This window comes from Bos javanicus, chromosome X (assembly GCF_032452875.1).
Source record: "Bos javanicus breed banteng chromosome X, ARS-OSU_banteng_1.0, whole genome shotgun sequence".
Lineage (NCBI taxonomy): Eukaryota > Metazoa > Chordata > Mammalia > Artiodactyla > Bovidae > Bos > Bos javanicus.
In genome coordinates, this window is record NC_083897.1 from 20,096,774 (window position 1) to 20,113,388 (window position 16,615).

General features: G+C 40.3%; 1 protein-coding gene across 1 annotated transcript in view; it reads left to right on the forward strand.

The window, feature by feature from the left end:
- Positions 1-1,081: 1,081 nt before the first annotated feature.
- ADGRG4 (adhesion G protein-coupled receptor G4) overlaps positions 1,082-16,615 on the forward strand; it is a 63,925-nt gene continuing 48,391 nt past the window's right edge. The window contains 5 exon segments of the mRNA XM_061408495.1: positions 1,082-1,395; positions 3,162-3,249; positions 3,251-3,287; positions 15,512-15,614; positions 15,616-15,726. Coding sequence (XP_061264479.1) covers positions 1,202-1,395; positions 3,162-3,249; positions 3,251-3,287; positions 15,512-15,614; positions 15,616-15,726 — 533 coding nt within the window. The 5' untranslated portion in view covers positions 1,082-1,201.

Genomic DNA, 16,615 nt, shown 5'->3' on the forward strand with positions numbered 1-16,615 from the left:
AATTAAGTCATCTGCACAGAGTTTCAGCACCGCAGGCCAAGTTGCACTCTGTGGCCGTAACTGCAACATCTTTCTCTTTTGCTCTGCTTTTTAGCTGTCTTTGTCAGGGCATCATAAGGGCCACCTCTTTTTTAGCACCCACCAAATTGATTAGCAGGATCAAAAGTAAAATACATGGCAACTTCATGCATGGAAACTTCACACAAGATCAATTGATATTATCAGTAAAGTCTGGACATGCTCAGTGAGAAAACTAGGTAATTTGGGTGAGTGTTTTCATATGAATTAATTCCCTTTTTTAATAAAGTTCCAAATGCATGCATAGCAAGAAACCCTGCCTTCAGAGGGGGAGAGAAACTGTCTTTAAGTTCCTTTCCACATCCTTGGTATTCATTGTGCCCTGACAGCCTTTTTACCTGGAAGAGCTTGTAAAAAAAATCCAGAGTACCAGAGGATTTACCAGAGACCATCGACCTGCTCTGGATATTAGCAGCAGCCAGTTCATCAGTGGAGTGGGAGCACTTTTTCTCTTGCTTAAATACTTAGAGAAGGAGAGGAAGGTGTTTTATGTCCTTAGAGAGGAGACTGGGATGGCTGGGCAAGGCTTGCTGACCTGCTTCTCTGGCCACCCTGATTTCTGAAATCAAACAAACCAAGTGGGTGGTCAGTAAAAACTGGGACTTTCTAACAAAAACAGCTCAGGACACATCTCCCTTTATGTGACAACACTTGGCAGCAAAACTTTGCTTTTAACATCAATATCAGAACAGAGCATCCTGATCTATACTACTTATGATGAATACATTGAATTTATTAAAACCAAGTCCAGCCCAAAGTCCATTAAGAAAGAGAAGTCAGCCTTTAGTGTCTGGTCACTGCACCCCAAACTATTAACAACTGCACTCAAGAGGAAGGCAGTCGGCAGGTGGGGACTTTCGATTTTTACTCTACATCTCTTTGTGTGGCTTGACGTTTTTCATTGCGTATGTACCGTTTTAATGAAACCAAAGCAGAAAAACTGTCCTGTCAAGTGGTAGTTTTAAAGCAAAGGACCAAATGTGAGATCTGACTGGGAGCCTTATTTTTAAAAAAAGATTCAATTTAGTGTTATTTTCAACCTGCTTTAAATCGCCTGGTAGAAAAGTTTCCCCTTTTATTTGCTGATGTTTATGTGCAGGGTAATAATGATGGGTGGTAATGGATGTTCATGAAACTTTTAAGTGCCTTTTGCCCTTTCAAATGCGCATTCATTTTCTTTGTAGAGCCTAGAAAGTGCAAAGCGGAAGAAACAGCCTCTAAATACAAAGGGACATATAAGTGGCTCTTAACCAACCCTACTGAGACAGCCCAAACTAGATGCATAAAAAATGAAGATGGAAGTGCTACTAGACTCTGGTATGCACCGGCTAAGTTCTAATTGCTAGTTGGGTACACAAAGATCTGCTTAATTGGGAGCATGTTTCCAAGTCCTTTGTCTGAGCACACCTCCTCCTTCCCTCACTAGTGCCCATCTTCCTTTCTTTCACTTTTTTGGGTCTGCTTAAGCATACACATGCCACATAATAACAACTCAGAAAAAAATTTCAAGAAGACAGAAGAGAAAAAAAAAAAAAAAAAAACCACCCATGATCCTACCACCTGAACACAGCTGCTTTTAGGTGGTCGTATTTTTTTTCCCACATAGCCTTTAATGCATTTTAAATTTTATGTATTGGTATTCACCCTTCTTATAGCAGTAATGTTATTTAACCTTTCACTCAGTGGTTTATCAAACATTTTCCATGCTTTACATTTATTGTCTTAATGACCTTTTCAAAAACCTGCCTCAAAAGCTACCTCATTGATGGCCCATAATAATTTACTAAATCACTCTACTATTCTTTACTTTAACATTTTCCTTTTTTCATCAGCCCCTCTTTTCTTGCTCTTTGCTACCGGTTTATGCCATTAACTTAAGTGTGCAGACGGGAGGGACAGCAGGTTTTGACAAAAATGTAAAACCTGTCTTTTGGAAGGTGACTGAGTCCTACCTCTTCTTCCCTATGCCTAGTCACTTAGTGAGTCATGCAGCTTTTATGGTCACAAACAGAGCTCACATCTGCCCTTTCCTTTCTGACCCCACTGCCACTCCCTGGGTGCCTACAATTAGACCATTCTCCTGGCCTTCTAACTGCCCACTACCTCCCCACCCCCAGCTCTACTTCACACTGCTACCAGCATAATTTTCCTGAAGTATGGCTGCCAACATGCCGATTTCCCACTCCAGTTCTATATTGCTTTAAGGATTAAATCCAAAACCCTAAATAAAGTACTTAACACCCTCAGGCCCCTTTCCTTCCCCCACAGATGGACCATTGCCCTTCTGGACTTGCATCTCTTTCTCTGCTTGTGCTATTTGCTCTCTTTGGTTGTGGGGAAGGGGCACTTTCTCCATCTCTGTTCTTTTAGTGCCCAGCTCAGCTCAAAAGTTACAAATAAGTTCTCCTTGCTTGGTGTTTCAATAGATTCAGTTTCACTTCTACAGTTTTTCCATTTCATATTTTGCCTAATAAATGTAGTTACATTTACAATCTCAAAGCACCAAGTTGCAAGCTCCTCAAGGAGCTGTCTTGTTTGTCTGTAGTACCTACTACCAGTCCTAGAACACAGAAGACTCCTGATAAATGGGTTAGCTGATTTGCAATGAACTGGCTTGAACTGGATCGGGCATAGTGGAGGGTGGATGATGCGGGCCAATGATCCACAGTGGGGGCTATACTGTCTTGAGTGATTGAATATGCTGAAATAAAGACCACAATTGTAACAGGAATTTTCTCTTAAAATGAGGGTAAGAGGCAAAAGTGAGGGTAACAGTCATGTCCAGAGCGGCAAAAATCTCTGCCTTGACTCTTGGTCTAGTGGACGTGGCCCTGCCCCATTTGGGGCTCTCTTGCCTATGCTTCCTTTATGGGAACCCTAGATTCACTTGCTCCCCAAGAGCAAAGTTTTCTTCACTGTACAAACACTGGGTTCCTACCTTTGCCATCTCAGCTAGGAATCTGGCAGTAGGCTAAGGGGATGCATGCCAAAGACATACCAGTTCCTTCACCATTTGCTTTCAAACTGTTTTGACCTCATCCTCCAACGATGAAGATTCTGTTCGTCTCTCCTCTCTTTTTCAGCTCAATCAGTATCGACACTGGCAAATCTCACTGGGAAAAACCAAAGTTTAAACAATGCAAATTGCTTCAAGCGCTTCCTAATAAGATTGGGTAATATTAATCTTGCTAATATTACAATAAGTGATGGTAAGACTATTCTGCACACATTAGAGAAATAATGGATCCTCAGTTAGTTTGTCTACTTGACCTGAGGTCAGAGAGAATACAGGCAAACCTCCCATAGGAAAATCTACCTGACAACAATCCAATTTCAGAAATGAGGTAGTTATTGGTGGTGAAAGTGGGAGTGGAGCGTGAGAAGTCAGAACTGTCAGTGATTTTTGTTTCATAATATTTTCTATTTTATGACGTTTGGTTAGTTATTATTTTTGTTTTATTTTAATTTTTAAGAGTTTTAGTAGATAATACTTCATATAGTTCAATATTGAAAAAATTAAAAAGGATATGCTGTAAAACCTCTTCCTCCCACAGCTGACCCCAGCCACTTAGTTAGTATCCATGGAGATATCTATGAATCTATAAGGAAATGTGCACGTGTATGTATATTCTTCTTCCCTTTTTGTACACATAGTGGAAAGTGATATACATGCTGTTCTGTACCCTGCTTCTTTCTCTTAATATTATATTGCAGAAATTATCGTATTAATGTATGAAGAGCTTCCTTATTTTTTTTCACTGCATTGTATTAACACAGATATGCCCCAATTGATTTCTTTAAACTGTTACCTATGGATGTCCATATGGATGGACATTTAACTTGATAATTACACCTTGTTTTCTAAAAAACTGCTGTAATGGATATTGTGCGCGTGTCATTTTGTGTAAGTATGGTATGCTCAAAGCATAAATTCCCAAAAGTAGAATTGCTGGGTCAATCATACCTTTTTTAAGATAAATTATTTTTATTTGCTATGCCAAAATTTTTTGAATTGATAACACTGTACTTTACATTAGCATTTCTTTTTTCTTGCTTGCTTTATTTCTTCTGGCATTTTTGAATACTGGAGTGGGTAGCCTGTCCCTTCTTCAGTGGATCTTCCTGACCCAGGGACTGAACTGGGGTCTCTTGCATTACAGGCGGATTCTTTACCAACTGAGCTATCAGGGAAGCTTTAAAATTGAAGTATAGTTAATTTGGGCTTACCTGGTGGCTCAGTGGTTAAGAAGCTGCCTGCTATGCAGGAGCTGTTGGAGACATGAGTTCGATCCCTGGGTTGGGAAGATCCCCTGTAGGAGGGCATGGCATTCCACTCCAGTATTCTTGCCTGGAGAATCCCACGGACAGAGGAGCCTGGCAGGCTACAGTCCATGGGGTCACAGAGTCGGACATGTCTGAAGCGACTTAGCATCCATGCATGTACAGTTAATTTACAATGTGTTAGTTTCAAATGTACAGGAAAGTGATTCAGTTATATGTGTGCGTATATATAAATTTTCAGATTCTTTTCCATTGTATGTCATTACAAAATATTGAGTATAGTTCCTTGTGCTATATGGTGGGAACTTGTTGTTTATCTATTTTGTATATAGTCGTGTGTTAATCCCAAACTCCTAACTTATCCCTCCCTGCTTCCCCTTTGGTAACCATAAATTCGTTTTGTCTCTGAGTCTGTTTCTGCTTTGTAAATAAGTTCATTTCTCTCGTATTTTAGATTCCACGTATGAGTGATATCATATGATATTTGTCTGTGTCTGAACTACTTAGCTTAGTATGATAACTTGTAGATCCACCCATGCTGCTGCTGATGGCATTATTTCGTTCTGTTTTATGGCTGAGTAATATCCCACATATATACACCACATCTTCTTTATCCATTCGTCTGTCAATGGATATTTACATTGCTTCCATGTATGGGTTATTGTAAATAGTGCTATGAACATTGGGGTGCATGTATCTTTTCAAATCAATCGTACTTTTCATGATATCAAAATGCTCTCTGTAATAGTTGCACCAACTTATACTCCCACTTACAAGGTGTGAAAGTGCCTGTTTCTGAACATCTTCAAATCAACACAGCATGTTATCAGATTTTTGGATATTTGTGATTTGATAAGTTAATCTCAATGTAATTAAAATTTTATGGAGATATTGACATAAAATTCAGCCGTGGAATGTGTACAGTTCAGTGCTTTTTAGTGTATTCACTAGATTGTGCAACCATCACCACTAATTCTAGAACATTCTAATCACTCCTAAATGAAACACCATACATGTTAGCAATCACTCTCCATTCCCTCTTTCCCCTAGCCCAATCTACTTTCTTTCTTCTTTTAATTTAATTTTATTGTTGTAAGAACACTTTACGTGAGACCTACTTTCCTGACAATTTTAAAATGTACAATGCATTACTATTGACGGCTGACACAATGTTTTGTAGTATATATCTAGAACTTAGTCATCTTGCTTAACTGAATGTTTATGCCTGTTGATTAGTAACTACTCACTTCCCTCTTCTCTAAACCCTGGTAATCACCATTTTATTCTGTGCTTCTGTGAGTTTGACTATTTTAGATTCCACATATAAGTGAGATCATGCATACTGATCTTTTTGAGTCTTGCTTATTTCACTTAGCATTATACTCTTCTGTTTCATCCATGTTGCTGCAGATGACAGGATTTCCTTCAGCAATATGTGAACCGTGAACTTCCAGATGCTCAAGCTGGTTTTAGAAAAGGCAGAGGAACCAGAGATCAAATTGCCAACATCCGCTGAATCGTGGAAAAAGCAAGAGAGTTCCAGAAAAACATTTATTTCTGCTTTACTGACTATGCCAAAGCCTTTGACTGTGTGGATCACGATAAACTGTAGAAAATTCTGAAAGAGATGGGAATACCAGACCACCTGATCTGCCTCTTGAGAAATCTGTATGCAGGTCAGGAAGCAACAGTTAGAACTGGACATGGTACAACAGACTGGTTCCAAATAGGAAAAGGAGTACGTCAAGGCTGTATATTGTCACCCTGCTTATTTAACTTATATGCAGAGTACATCCTGAGAAACACTGGGCTGGAGAAGCACAAGCTGGAATCAAGATTGCCAGGAGAAATATCAATAACCTCAGATATGCAGATGACACCACCCTTATGGCAGAAAGTGAGGAGGAACTAAAAAGCCTCTTGATGAAAGTGAAAGAGGAGTGTGAAAAAGTTGGCTTAAAGCTCAACATTCAGAAAAAGAAGATCATGGCATCTGGTCCCATCACTTCATGGGAAATAGATGGGGAAACAGTGGAAACAGTGTCAAACTTTATTTTTTGGGCTCCAAAATCACTACAGATGGTGACTGCAGCCATGAAATTAAAAGACACTTACTCCTTGGAAGGAAAGTTATGACCAACCTAGAAAGCATATTGGAAAGCAGAGACAGTACTTTGCCAACAAAGGTCCGTCTAGTCAAGGCTATGGTTTTTCCAGTGGTCATGTATGGATGTGAAGAAAGCTGAGCGCCGAAGAATTGATGCTTTTGAACTATGGTGTTGGAGAAGACTCTTGAGAGTCCCTTGGACTTCAAGGAGATCCAACCAGTCCATTCTGAAGGAGATCAGTCCTGGGATTTCTTTGGAAGGAATGATGCTAAAGCTGAAACTCCAGTACTTTGGCCACCTCATGCAAAGAATTGACTCATTGGAAAAGACTCTGATGCTGGGAGGGATTGGAGGCAGGAGGAGAAGGGGACGACAGAGGATGAGATGGCTGGATGGAATCACCGACTCAATGGACGTGAGTCTGAGTGAACTCCGGGAGTTGGTGATGGACAGGGAGGCCTGGCGTGCTGCGATTCATGGAGTCGCAAAGAGTAGGACAGAACTGAGTGACTGAACTGAGCTGGACTGAAAGCTGCATAACATTCCATTTAATATGTATGTATACATATATACATATAATAAAATTTTATTTATTCAATTACCTCTCTACAGACTCCTAGGTTATTCTCATATATTTGTTATTATGAATAATGCTGCAATGAACAAGGAAGTTCAGATATCTCTTTGAGATAATAATTTTATATCCTTTGGATATATACTCACAAGTGGTATTGCTGGATCATATTGTAGTTCTATGTCTAACTTTTTATTATTTTCCACAGTGGTGCAGCAGTTTGCATTTACATAAACAGTGTATCAGTCAGTCAGTCAGTTCAGTCGCTCCATTGTGTCTGACTCTCTGCGACCCCATGAATTGCAGCACGCCAGGCTTTCCCTGTCCATCACCATCTCCTGGAGTTCACTCAGACTCACGTCCATCGAGTCAGTGATGCCATCCAGCCATCTCATCCTCTGTTGTCCCCTTCTCCTCTTGCCTCCAATCCCTCCCAACATCAGAGTCTTTTCCAATGAGTCAACTCTTCACATGAGGTGGCCAAAGTACTGGAGTTTCAGCTTTAGCATCATTCCTTCCAAAGAAATCCCAGGACTGATCTCCTTCAGAATGGACTGGTTGGATCTCCTTGCAGTCCAAGGGACTCTCAAGAGTCTTCTCCAACACCACAATTCAAAAGCATCGATTCTTTGGCGCTCAGCTTTCTTCACAGTCCAACTCTCACATCCATACATGACCACTGGAAAAACCATAGCCTTGACTAGACGGACCTTTGTTGGCAAAGTAATGTCTCTGCTTTTCAATATGCTATCTAGGTTGGTCATAACTTTCCTTCCAAGGAGTAAGCGTCTTTTAATTTCATGGCTGCAGTCACCATCTGCAGTGATTTTGGAGCCCAAAAAAATAAAGTCTGACACTGTTTCCACTGTTTCCCCACCTATTTCCCATGAAGTGATGGGACCAGATGCCATGATCTTCTTTTTCTGAATGTTGAGCTTTAAGCCAACTTTTTCACACTCCTCTTTCACTTTCATCAAGAGGCTTTTTAGTTTCTCTTCACTTTCTGCCATAAGGGTGGTGTCATCTGCATATCTGAGGTTATTGATATTTCTCCCGGCAATCTTGATTCCAGCTTGTGCTTCTTCCAGCCCAGCGTTACAGTGTATAAGGGTACCCTTTTCTCCACACCCTTGCCAACACTTGTTATCTATTTATTTCTAATAATTACCATCTCATTGTGGTTTTGATCTGCATTTCCTTGATGACTAGTGATTGCGGGGAGTGAGCTCCGCCCCTGGCAAAGGTCATGAGGAAGGAGGCTTGGCATACACAAAGGCGGGATCAAGCCTCAGGAGTCTCCCTGGAAATTCTCGAGCAATCTACCCCCAAAACCAGATTCTGCCTACTTTCTGCTTTGTGCTTTCACCTACACCTCTGACTTTATGGGGGGCTGTCCCCAACTACCTCTCTCTGAAAAAAGAGTTAGCTTACAGCTCCAGTTAGTAATTCCTGGGTGTGACAGTGTTTCAACCTACAAACTCCCTTGGAAGTCCTCTAGCCTGCCTGCATAGGTTTTTCCGGCCACATGTGATTGCTCAGAGCCTCCAAACTGAGAGGCATGAGATGTTCTAAACTGTCTAAATACAGATTCCTTTGAGCAGTTAAAAGATTGATTAGAAATTGTATTGGTGAAGGGATTTTCACTTGTTGGGCCAATGTTTGCTGCTAAGTCTCCATATCCCTTACCTGCTGTGTCCTTGGCAGTGTATTGATTAATATAATTGGTGTAAATAGTAGTTTTAATGTTTGTAACCTGGGACCCTTGAGTTAATTCTTTTTCTTGTTATAGCCCACCACACCTTTGCTTTGTAGGAATGCAACTTTATCTAATGCTTTTGGAGGGTGGCTCCTGACCAATCACCTTTAGAGAAAAATAAGTTTTCTGAAGAAAAGGTCTTAAAATGTTAACAGGCCTCCGGGCCAGAAGATGATGCAAATCACCTAAGCTTTTGCATATGATAAGTTTGCAGGAAGAAAGCCTGGCTTGCTGCAAGACTCTACCCCTTCCCCCATTATCCTCTATGCATAACTTAAGGTATAAAAACTACTTTGGAAAATAAAGTGCGGGCCTTGTTCACCGAAACTTGGTCTCACCATGTCGTTCTTTCTCTTACCTTCTGGCTGAATTATTCAGCCTCTTTTCTCCACTGAATTTCCTCACTGAGCTATCCTTATTCTATTACTCTTTATATCCTTAATTAACGTTTAATTAAGCAGTTGTTTCCTGATCCTCGCCAACGCGGTCCCCGCTTCGAATTCCCTGGATCCAGCGGGGCTGGACCCCGGCAAGTGATGTTGAGCACCTTTTCACATACCATTGGCCTTTTGTATTTCTTCTTTTGAGAAGTGTCTGCTCAAGTTCTTACCCTATTTTTAAATTCAGTTCTGTGGGATTTCTTCTACTGAGTGGGTGGAGTTATTTGTATATTTTGGAAATTAACCCCTTATCAAATACATGGTTTGCAAATATTCTCTCCCTTCTGTAGGTTGTCTTTTCACTTTATTGATTATTTCCTTTGCTGTGGGAAGCTTTTAGTTTGATGTAGTCCAACTTGCTTTCTTTTGGTTTTGTCATTGCCTTTGGTGTCACATCCATGAAATCATTGCCAAGATCAGTATCATGAAGATTTTATCTTATGTTTTCTTCTAGGAGTTTTAAAGTTTTAAGTCTCAAATCCACTTAGAGTTGATTTTTGTGTGTGGTATAAGATAAAGGTCCAATTTCACTCTTTTGTATGTGGATATCCAGTTTTCCATTTGTTGGAGAGACCCTCTTTGCCCATTGTATATTCTTGGCATTGTTGTTGAACATCACTGTATATTCTTGGCATCCTTGTTGAACGTCAGTTGATATATGGATTTATTTCTGGGCTTTCTATTCTATTCCATTGATTTATATGCCTGTCTTCATATGAACTTCATACTGTTTTGATTACTGTAGCTTTTTAATATATTTTTACATCAAGGAGTGCAATGCCTTTGATCTACTTTCTCAAGGTCAATTTGGCTGTTCAGATCTTTTTTGTGGTTCCATATGAATTTTAGAATTGTTTACTCTATCTCTGTAAAAAATGCCATTGGTTAGACGAGTTTGGTGAAGTCTGTTTCCCCTGCAGTGTACATCCTTTGATGCTGCTCCTTAAGATGAAGCCTTGGAGATGTACACATTTTCCTTGAGCACTAGGAATGACTGTGGCTCTAGCTGAGTTATCTCTGTTTCTCTGATTTCCCCACTAAGCTTCTGGCTGGCCTGCCTCTGTTGGTATCACAGCCAGTTGTTAACATCCTAGTTGATAGTTGATTGCTCTGTCATTTTTTACAAAACCCTAGGGTATAAATGGAGAAGGCAATGGCACCCCACTCCAGTACTCTTGCCTGGAAAATCCAATGGGTGGAGGAGCCCGGTAGGCTGCAGTCCATGGGGTCGCTAAGAGTCGGATGCGACTGAGCGACTTCACTTTCCCTTTTCACTTTCACGCATTGGAGAAGGAAATGGCAACCCACTCCAGTGTTCTTGCCTGGAGAATCCCAGGTAAGGGGGAGCCTGGTGGGCTGCCGTCTATGGGATCGCACAGAGTCGGACACGACCGAAGCGACTTAGCAGGGTATAAATTGCTCCACAGTTTGATCCAATTAAAGTCTGTGCCCTTGTTAGCAGAAGAGTATTACCAATCTTTGAGGCTTTCTTCTATCCTCCTCTGGGCAAAATATCTGTCCTATGGGGCAAGAGCTTGGGGGTGGTGATGGTGGTGAATATGCCCTTCACCAGGTACTTCACTAGGGTCTTCCCTATGCAACAGGAGCTGTGTGTGTGAGCTTGGGCACAAGAGGGACTTATTGCTGACACTCAGCTGCTGCCACTGCCTAGTATGGATCTTCAACAGCTCAGAGTTGGAAAGGTGGGAACTGCACATGTTCACTTGCCATCAAATCCACTCAGAATAGTTCTTCCATCTCAGGGACATGGGGGAGATGCTAAGTGCCACTCAGCTGCCTAGCCCAGTGGAACAATTTGTTCGCAAGGCAGATCTGTGGAGGATGGGTGCAGTTCCTAGCTCAGATGCCATGGCCCGCCACTGCACTTGACAAATTTCTGTAGATTTTCTTCAATAAATGCTTGTCAGTCTGCTGTAAGCTCTCCCATCAGTCTCCGGAGACTTTGAATGATTATCTTAGCTAACTTTGACCAGCATTAGAGATCTCTCTTGTTGAACGTTTCCCTAAGCCTCTCCTTACTACACTATCCTGAAAGTCCTGCCTCTGCTTTTCAGTGTTTTTTAAATTATGCATAAAGTTTTCCACACAGAGTTTTGGTTTATGCACATCCTGTCGAGCATTGCTCTACTGCATACAGTGGTTTCCTCCCATCATGAAGAGTTAGAAATTGAGATGTAGGCATTCCAGTACCCTGCAAAAGGGCCAGGGAAGAGCCCCGAGGCAGTGAACTTCTGAGTCTTGTCTTTTTGCAGAAGATTTAAGTTTGAGATCCTTGCCAAGGAATACCTAGAGGAATTAGAAAAGCAAGCACATCTCTGATGGTTTCTGGATCTGAAATCATGAGTCCGGGCAAGAGAGAGTGTTGCAGCTTGAAGTGAGCGGGTGACAAGATAGAAAGGTCTGTGTTTCCTGCTGGCCTCTCTCCTTTTGAGTGACACATTTTTCTTAGACATGCTAATAGAATTTTCTCTGTGGAAGAAAAAGTTAACAAACAACCATAACAACAATAAAAGCATGGCGCTGGACTGAGATTTTTAGAAAATTAACTGTCAGAAGTCACTTTATTTAAAAAAATCTGCAGAGAAACAGAAGAGTGAGAGGGTGACTCTAATGTATATAACTGAAAAATAAACTATCAAATGTATTAGCTTTGGAGGAATCCTTCACCTTGTAAGGTAGAAGCTTAATGACAAATGAGTACACTTAAGGAAAGAAAAATGCATTCACGTTGAAACAATTTTTCTTTAGCTTTCAATCTTGCTGACAAGTGTGAGGTATCTTGATTGGAGAAAACTCATAAGTTCCCCACTTAAATTCTCAATTCACAAAACTCCTTAATATCACAGGTAGAAAAGCCACCCTTATTTCAAAGTTCTGTAGATTCGTCGTTGTGCTGAATTTTTGTTACCTCTATGATGTTGAGGCTGCATCACTCTCTGAAGTTGGCTAGAACTTTTCACAAAACTGTCTCCTGTCTGTGTTCATTCCACCATCAGGGTAGAAGAGTATGTGATTGATAGAGAATTATTTAATTCTCAGAATGTCAGGGAGAAGGCCTGCAAAATACAGCTGCTCCAACCCCCAACACCATGGAGAAAAGGGACAAAGGCACAAATGCTGTAGTAGGAAATGATATTGAAGAACACTAGCTTTGGAATCAAACAGGCCTGGATTAAAATTTGGATTAGGATCTCTGTGTCTTAATTTCTTAATCTATATAAAAGACATAATATTAGTACCCACCACATAGGTTTAAGGTGATGATAAGATGAAAAGAAATGAATGTATACGGCCCTGCTATGGTATCTTGTCTCCAAAGTAGCCACCATCGATTCATTCCCTCCTTGTCAACTGAGAGTAGAATCAGAGCTAGCTTGTGACTGCTTAATCCAATAGAATTGGGCAGTAGTGACTACTGCACCATTTATGGAACTAACTTTTAAGAAGACTGGAATCTTCTCCTTCCTTTCTATTGGTACGTTCTCATCCTCTTAGAACCCAGACTCCAAAGCCCAAACAGCGGTGTGCTGGAAAATGTTTAATGGCAAGCTCTATGGGGAAAAAGTAATAAATTTGTAGCATTTGCTGATTTCTTTGCTGTAATACTCCTCCCAAGGCTGAACACAAACTACAACATATAGCACTGAACATAAAGTTGGTAAGAGATGCATGAACACAGTAGATGTGAACAATCACAAGAGCATAGATTATTAAAATGCAGTAAAATAATTAGGAAGTAATGAGTTCTGATTATCACTATTATTTGTAATATGCTTTATTTAATTGGAAGTTTATGTAATTTAACTTTTAATAATGGCTCACAAAATTCCTGAAAATGTAACAGTTGGTTCTCAATAGTTGACACAAGCTGGCTCCAGTACACCATAAACCAGATCAGCGTACCACTGAGCCTAAGCCAGCGGGAGAGGTCATGTGTAGGGAAGAGCCTCAACTGACTCAAGAGGCAACAACCTCAACTAACCAGTCCATGGTAGCCTCAACTGCCAGGCATGTGAGGGAGCCATCTTAGACTTCCAGTCCAGTCTAACCTTCAGATGACTCCAGTCCCACCTGTCATCTGACTGCACCTACATGAGAGACTCCAAATGAGAAGTGCTCACCTGAGGTTTATCAACACAGAGAACAATGAGAGAGAACAATAAACTGTTGTCTTAAGTCATTAAGTTTTGGGGTTGTTTGTTCTGCAGCAGTAGATAACTAGAACACTGGCTTATAGAAGGCGCTCAATGAATAACCGATGTTACTGTTTTCATTATTGTAATTACTGGCAGATTAATTTTAACTACTTCAAGCAATGGAGGTTATTCTACAGCTAATAAAGGAGGATTCCTTTTATTGCTTTTGCTTGGGAACTTAGAATTTTTACACAATGCATGTAATTAGTCTTGAATTTTGCTTAGAAACCATACAACCCCCAGTGAAAAGTCTGTAGTTACTTTCTACAATATATAATAGTCTCCCATTGGCCTATTGTTTACTTTCATTTGGCCACAGCAGGGAGTGCATGAAGTGAAGTCCCATCACTGAAACGCAAAGAATAATGACCCAGGGAGGCAGCTCCCATTTACAACAAAGCCTGGACAATTTAATAAGAGCAGTAGAAACATCTGTGACTGAGAAAGCTCTATTTTTCTGCCATTGCTGGACGGATTGGGGTAATGGTTAAAGAGAGACAATTGAGAGGATCTCAGTTAAGATTATTTAATTTATGTTGATAAGAATAGACTAAAGAGAGAGACAGACAGACAGAGATTAAAGCAAGAAATGAGGAAAATGGGAGAAAGAAAAAAATGGCCTTTGTAAGCTATGTTGGGGATAAAGTTGTGGGGCACTTGGGGTAGGAGAGAGAGGTTTGGAGAGATGCTGCCAACTGTGGAGGATGCAAAGAGAGAGAGAAACAGTGAGAGAAAGAGTTGGTCATCTGAAATGTAACTTGGGTTAAGTGTGTTATGAATGTAATCTCTCTCTGGAATTTTTCCCAACAGACTGTATTTTTCTTTTTAAAAGAAATTTCTCAAAAATCATTTATTGTTGGCTTTCACATTATTTTTCAATTATTTTCCATTATATTTTGGTTACTGGATTTGAATGTGAGTGTTCTAAGCTGGGAGGACACCACAAGGGAGCCCAGCTTCATCTCTCTCTCTCTCTTTAGTTGCCAAGTCGTGTCCGATTCTTGTGAGCCCATGGACTATAGCCTGTCAGGTTCCTCTGCCCATGGGATTCTCCAGACAAGAATACTGCTTCATATAGGTTATATCAAACTTAAGCCTAGTTTTGTATTTGTCTAATAAAGCTGTTTAACAGTGGGTGATGATCCCAACAAAAAACTACTTTTAAAAAGCACTTATGAGACATGAGACTTTTGAACACTGACTGGATATTTGATAATATTGAGTATTATTATAAACTTTTAAAAGATATGATACTGGTATTGTGGTTCTGACAAAGTTTTTTATTTTATTATTTTTTATTTTTAATTGGAGGATAATTATAGTCCTTTGTTTTAGAGATGCATTCTGAAGTGTTCATGGATGAAATGATATGATGTCTGGGGGTTGCTTTAAAATAATCTGGGGTTGGGAGAAGGTAGGCGGAATTGTAGATAAAATAAGATTAGCTCTTCATTGACACTTGTTGAAGCTAGGTGATTCATGAGGTACACTGAGATTCATTATACTATTCTTTCTACTTTTGTGCATATTTAAAAATTTCCATAATAAAAAGTGAAGAAAAAAGTGGGTGAATTAATATCTATTGTGCTTACTCTCTAGAAAAACCTGAAGTGCTCTTTATTGTTATGTGGTCCATATTTGCTTTTGTTCTGCACGTTGCTGGTTCTTGACAGAACAACATAATCACCATCCTTGATTATGAAAGCATAGAGTGAGTGTGATATTTGAGTACAGGTGGGATCTACTTAACTCAATCCAATACTCAAAAGTCTTAACTTAATTAGAATCTAATTGCAAGATAATCTTTATTGACAAGAAAGGTTTCCCTAGGGAAGTATTTAAAAAAGGATTTAGTGAATAAAAATTTGACTTATGTGCTACTTTCTGGGACTCCATCAATTGTAGAAATTGAAGTCCAGTGTTTCCTTCACAAATTTTGCTAACTTGGTATATGTTTCCATTTTACTGCCTTTACTTTTTAAATGGAAAGACACAGACCAGCATGGCCCAAAACTAGGTAATGCAGCAGCTTTTATATTTCACTTTTCTTTCCCCAGAAAATGTGAATGATATTGCAGAACACATTTTAAATTTAATCAATGAATCCCCTCTTCTGGATGAAGAAGAAACAAAGATTATTGTTTCGAAAGTATCTGATATTTCAGTGTGATGAGATAAGTATGAACCTAACCCAGACTATATTACAAATAATCAGTGCTGCTTTGGGAAAGCAAAACCATTCAGCATCTGATCTGCATGGAGTAAGCAATGAGTAAATACTAGTACTTTGGTAAAATAAGTTATTTCAAAATATTTACAATATATACTGTTAATTCCTTTGCATACAGGCATTGCCAGTTCTAAAGGTCAGGTAGTTATGCGTTGACTGCTTTGTGAGCACAACATGCTGGGGGTCATCCTCTTGGAATCCCAATTGCGAAAGAATGCATTCAAATTCTAACTGAACCTTAATGACAGCAACTTTCCAAATAAATAGTTACCCCAAGTCAAACGTTCAATCTGCTTCCTGGTGTTCCCCCAATGTTCCCCATTTCTACATAATGCATCCACCCAAGGCTCAAGCAAAAAACTTGAGGACACTAATTACTTCCCTCTGTTGTGTCCCACTCTTTGTGACCTCATGGGCTACAGCACACCAGGCTTCCCTGTCCTGCACTATCTCCCAGAGTTTGCTCAAACTCACGTCCATTGAGTCAGTGACGCCATCCAACTATCTCATTCTCTGTCACCCCCTTCTCCTCCTGCCCTCAATCTTTCCCAGCATCAGGGTCTTTTCCAGTGAGTTGGCTGTTCATATCAGGTAGCCAAAGTATTGGAGCTTCAGCTTCAGCATCAGTCCTTCCAATGAATATTCAGGGTTGATTTCCTTTAGGATTGAATGGTTGGATCTCCTTGCTGAGGAAGGGACTCTAAAGAGAGTTCTCCAGCACCACAGATTGAAAGCATCAATTCTTCGGTGCTCAGCCTTCTTTATGGTTCAGCTCTCACATCCCAGGCTTCCCAGGTGCCACTAGTGGTAAAGAACCCACCTGCCAATGCAGGAGACATCAGAGACACGGGTTTGATCCCTAGGTTGGGAAGATCCCCTGGAGGAGCGCATGTCAACCCACCCCAGTATTCTTGCCTGGAGAATCCCCATG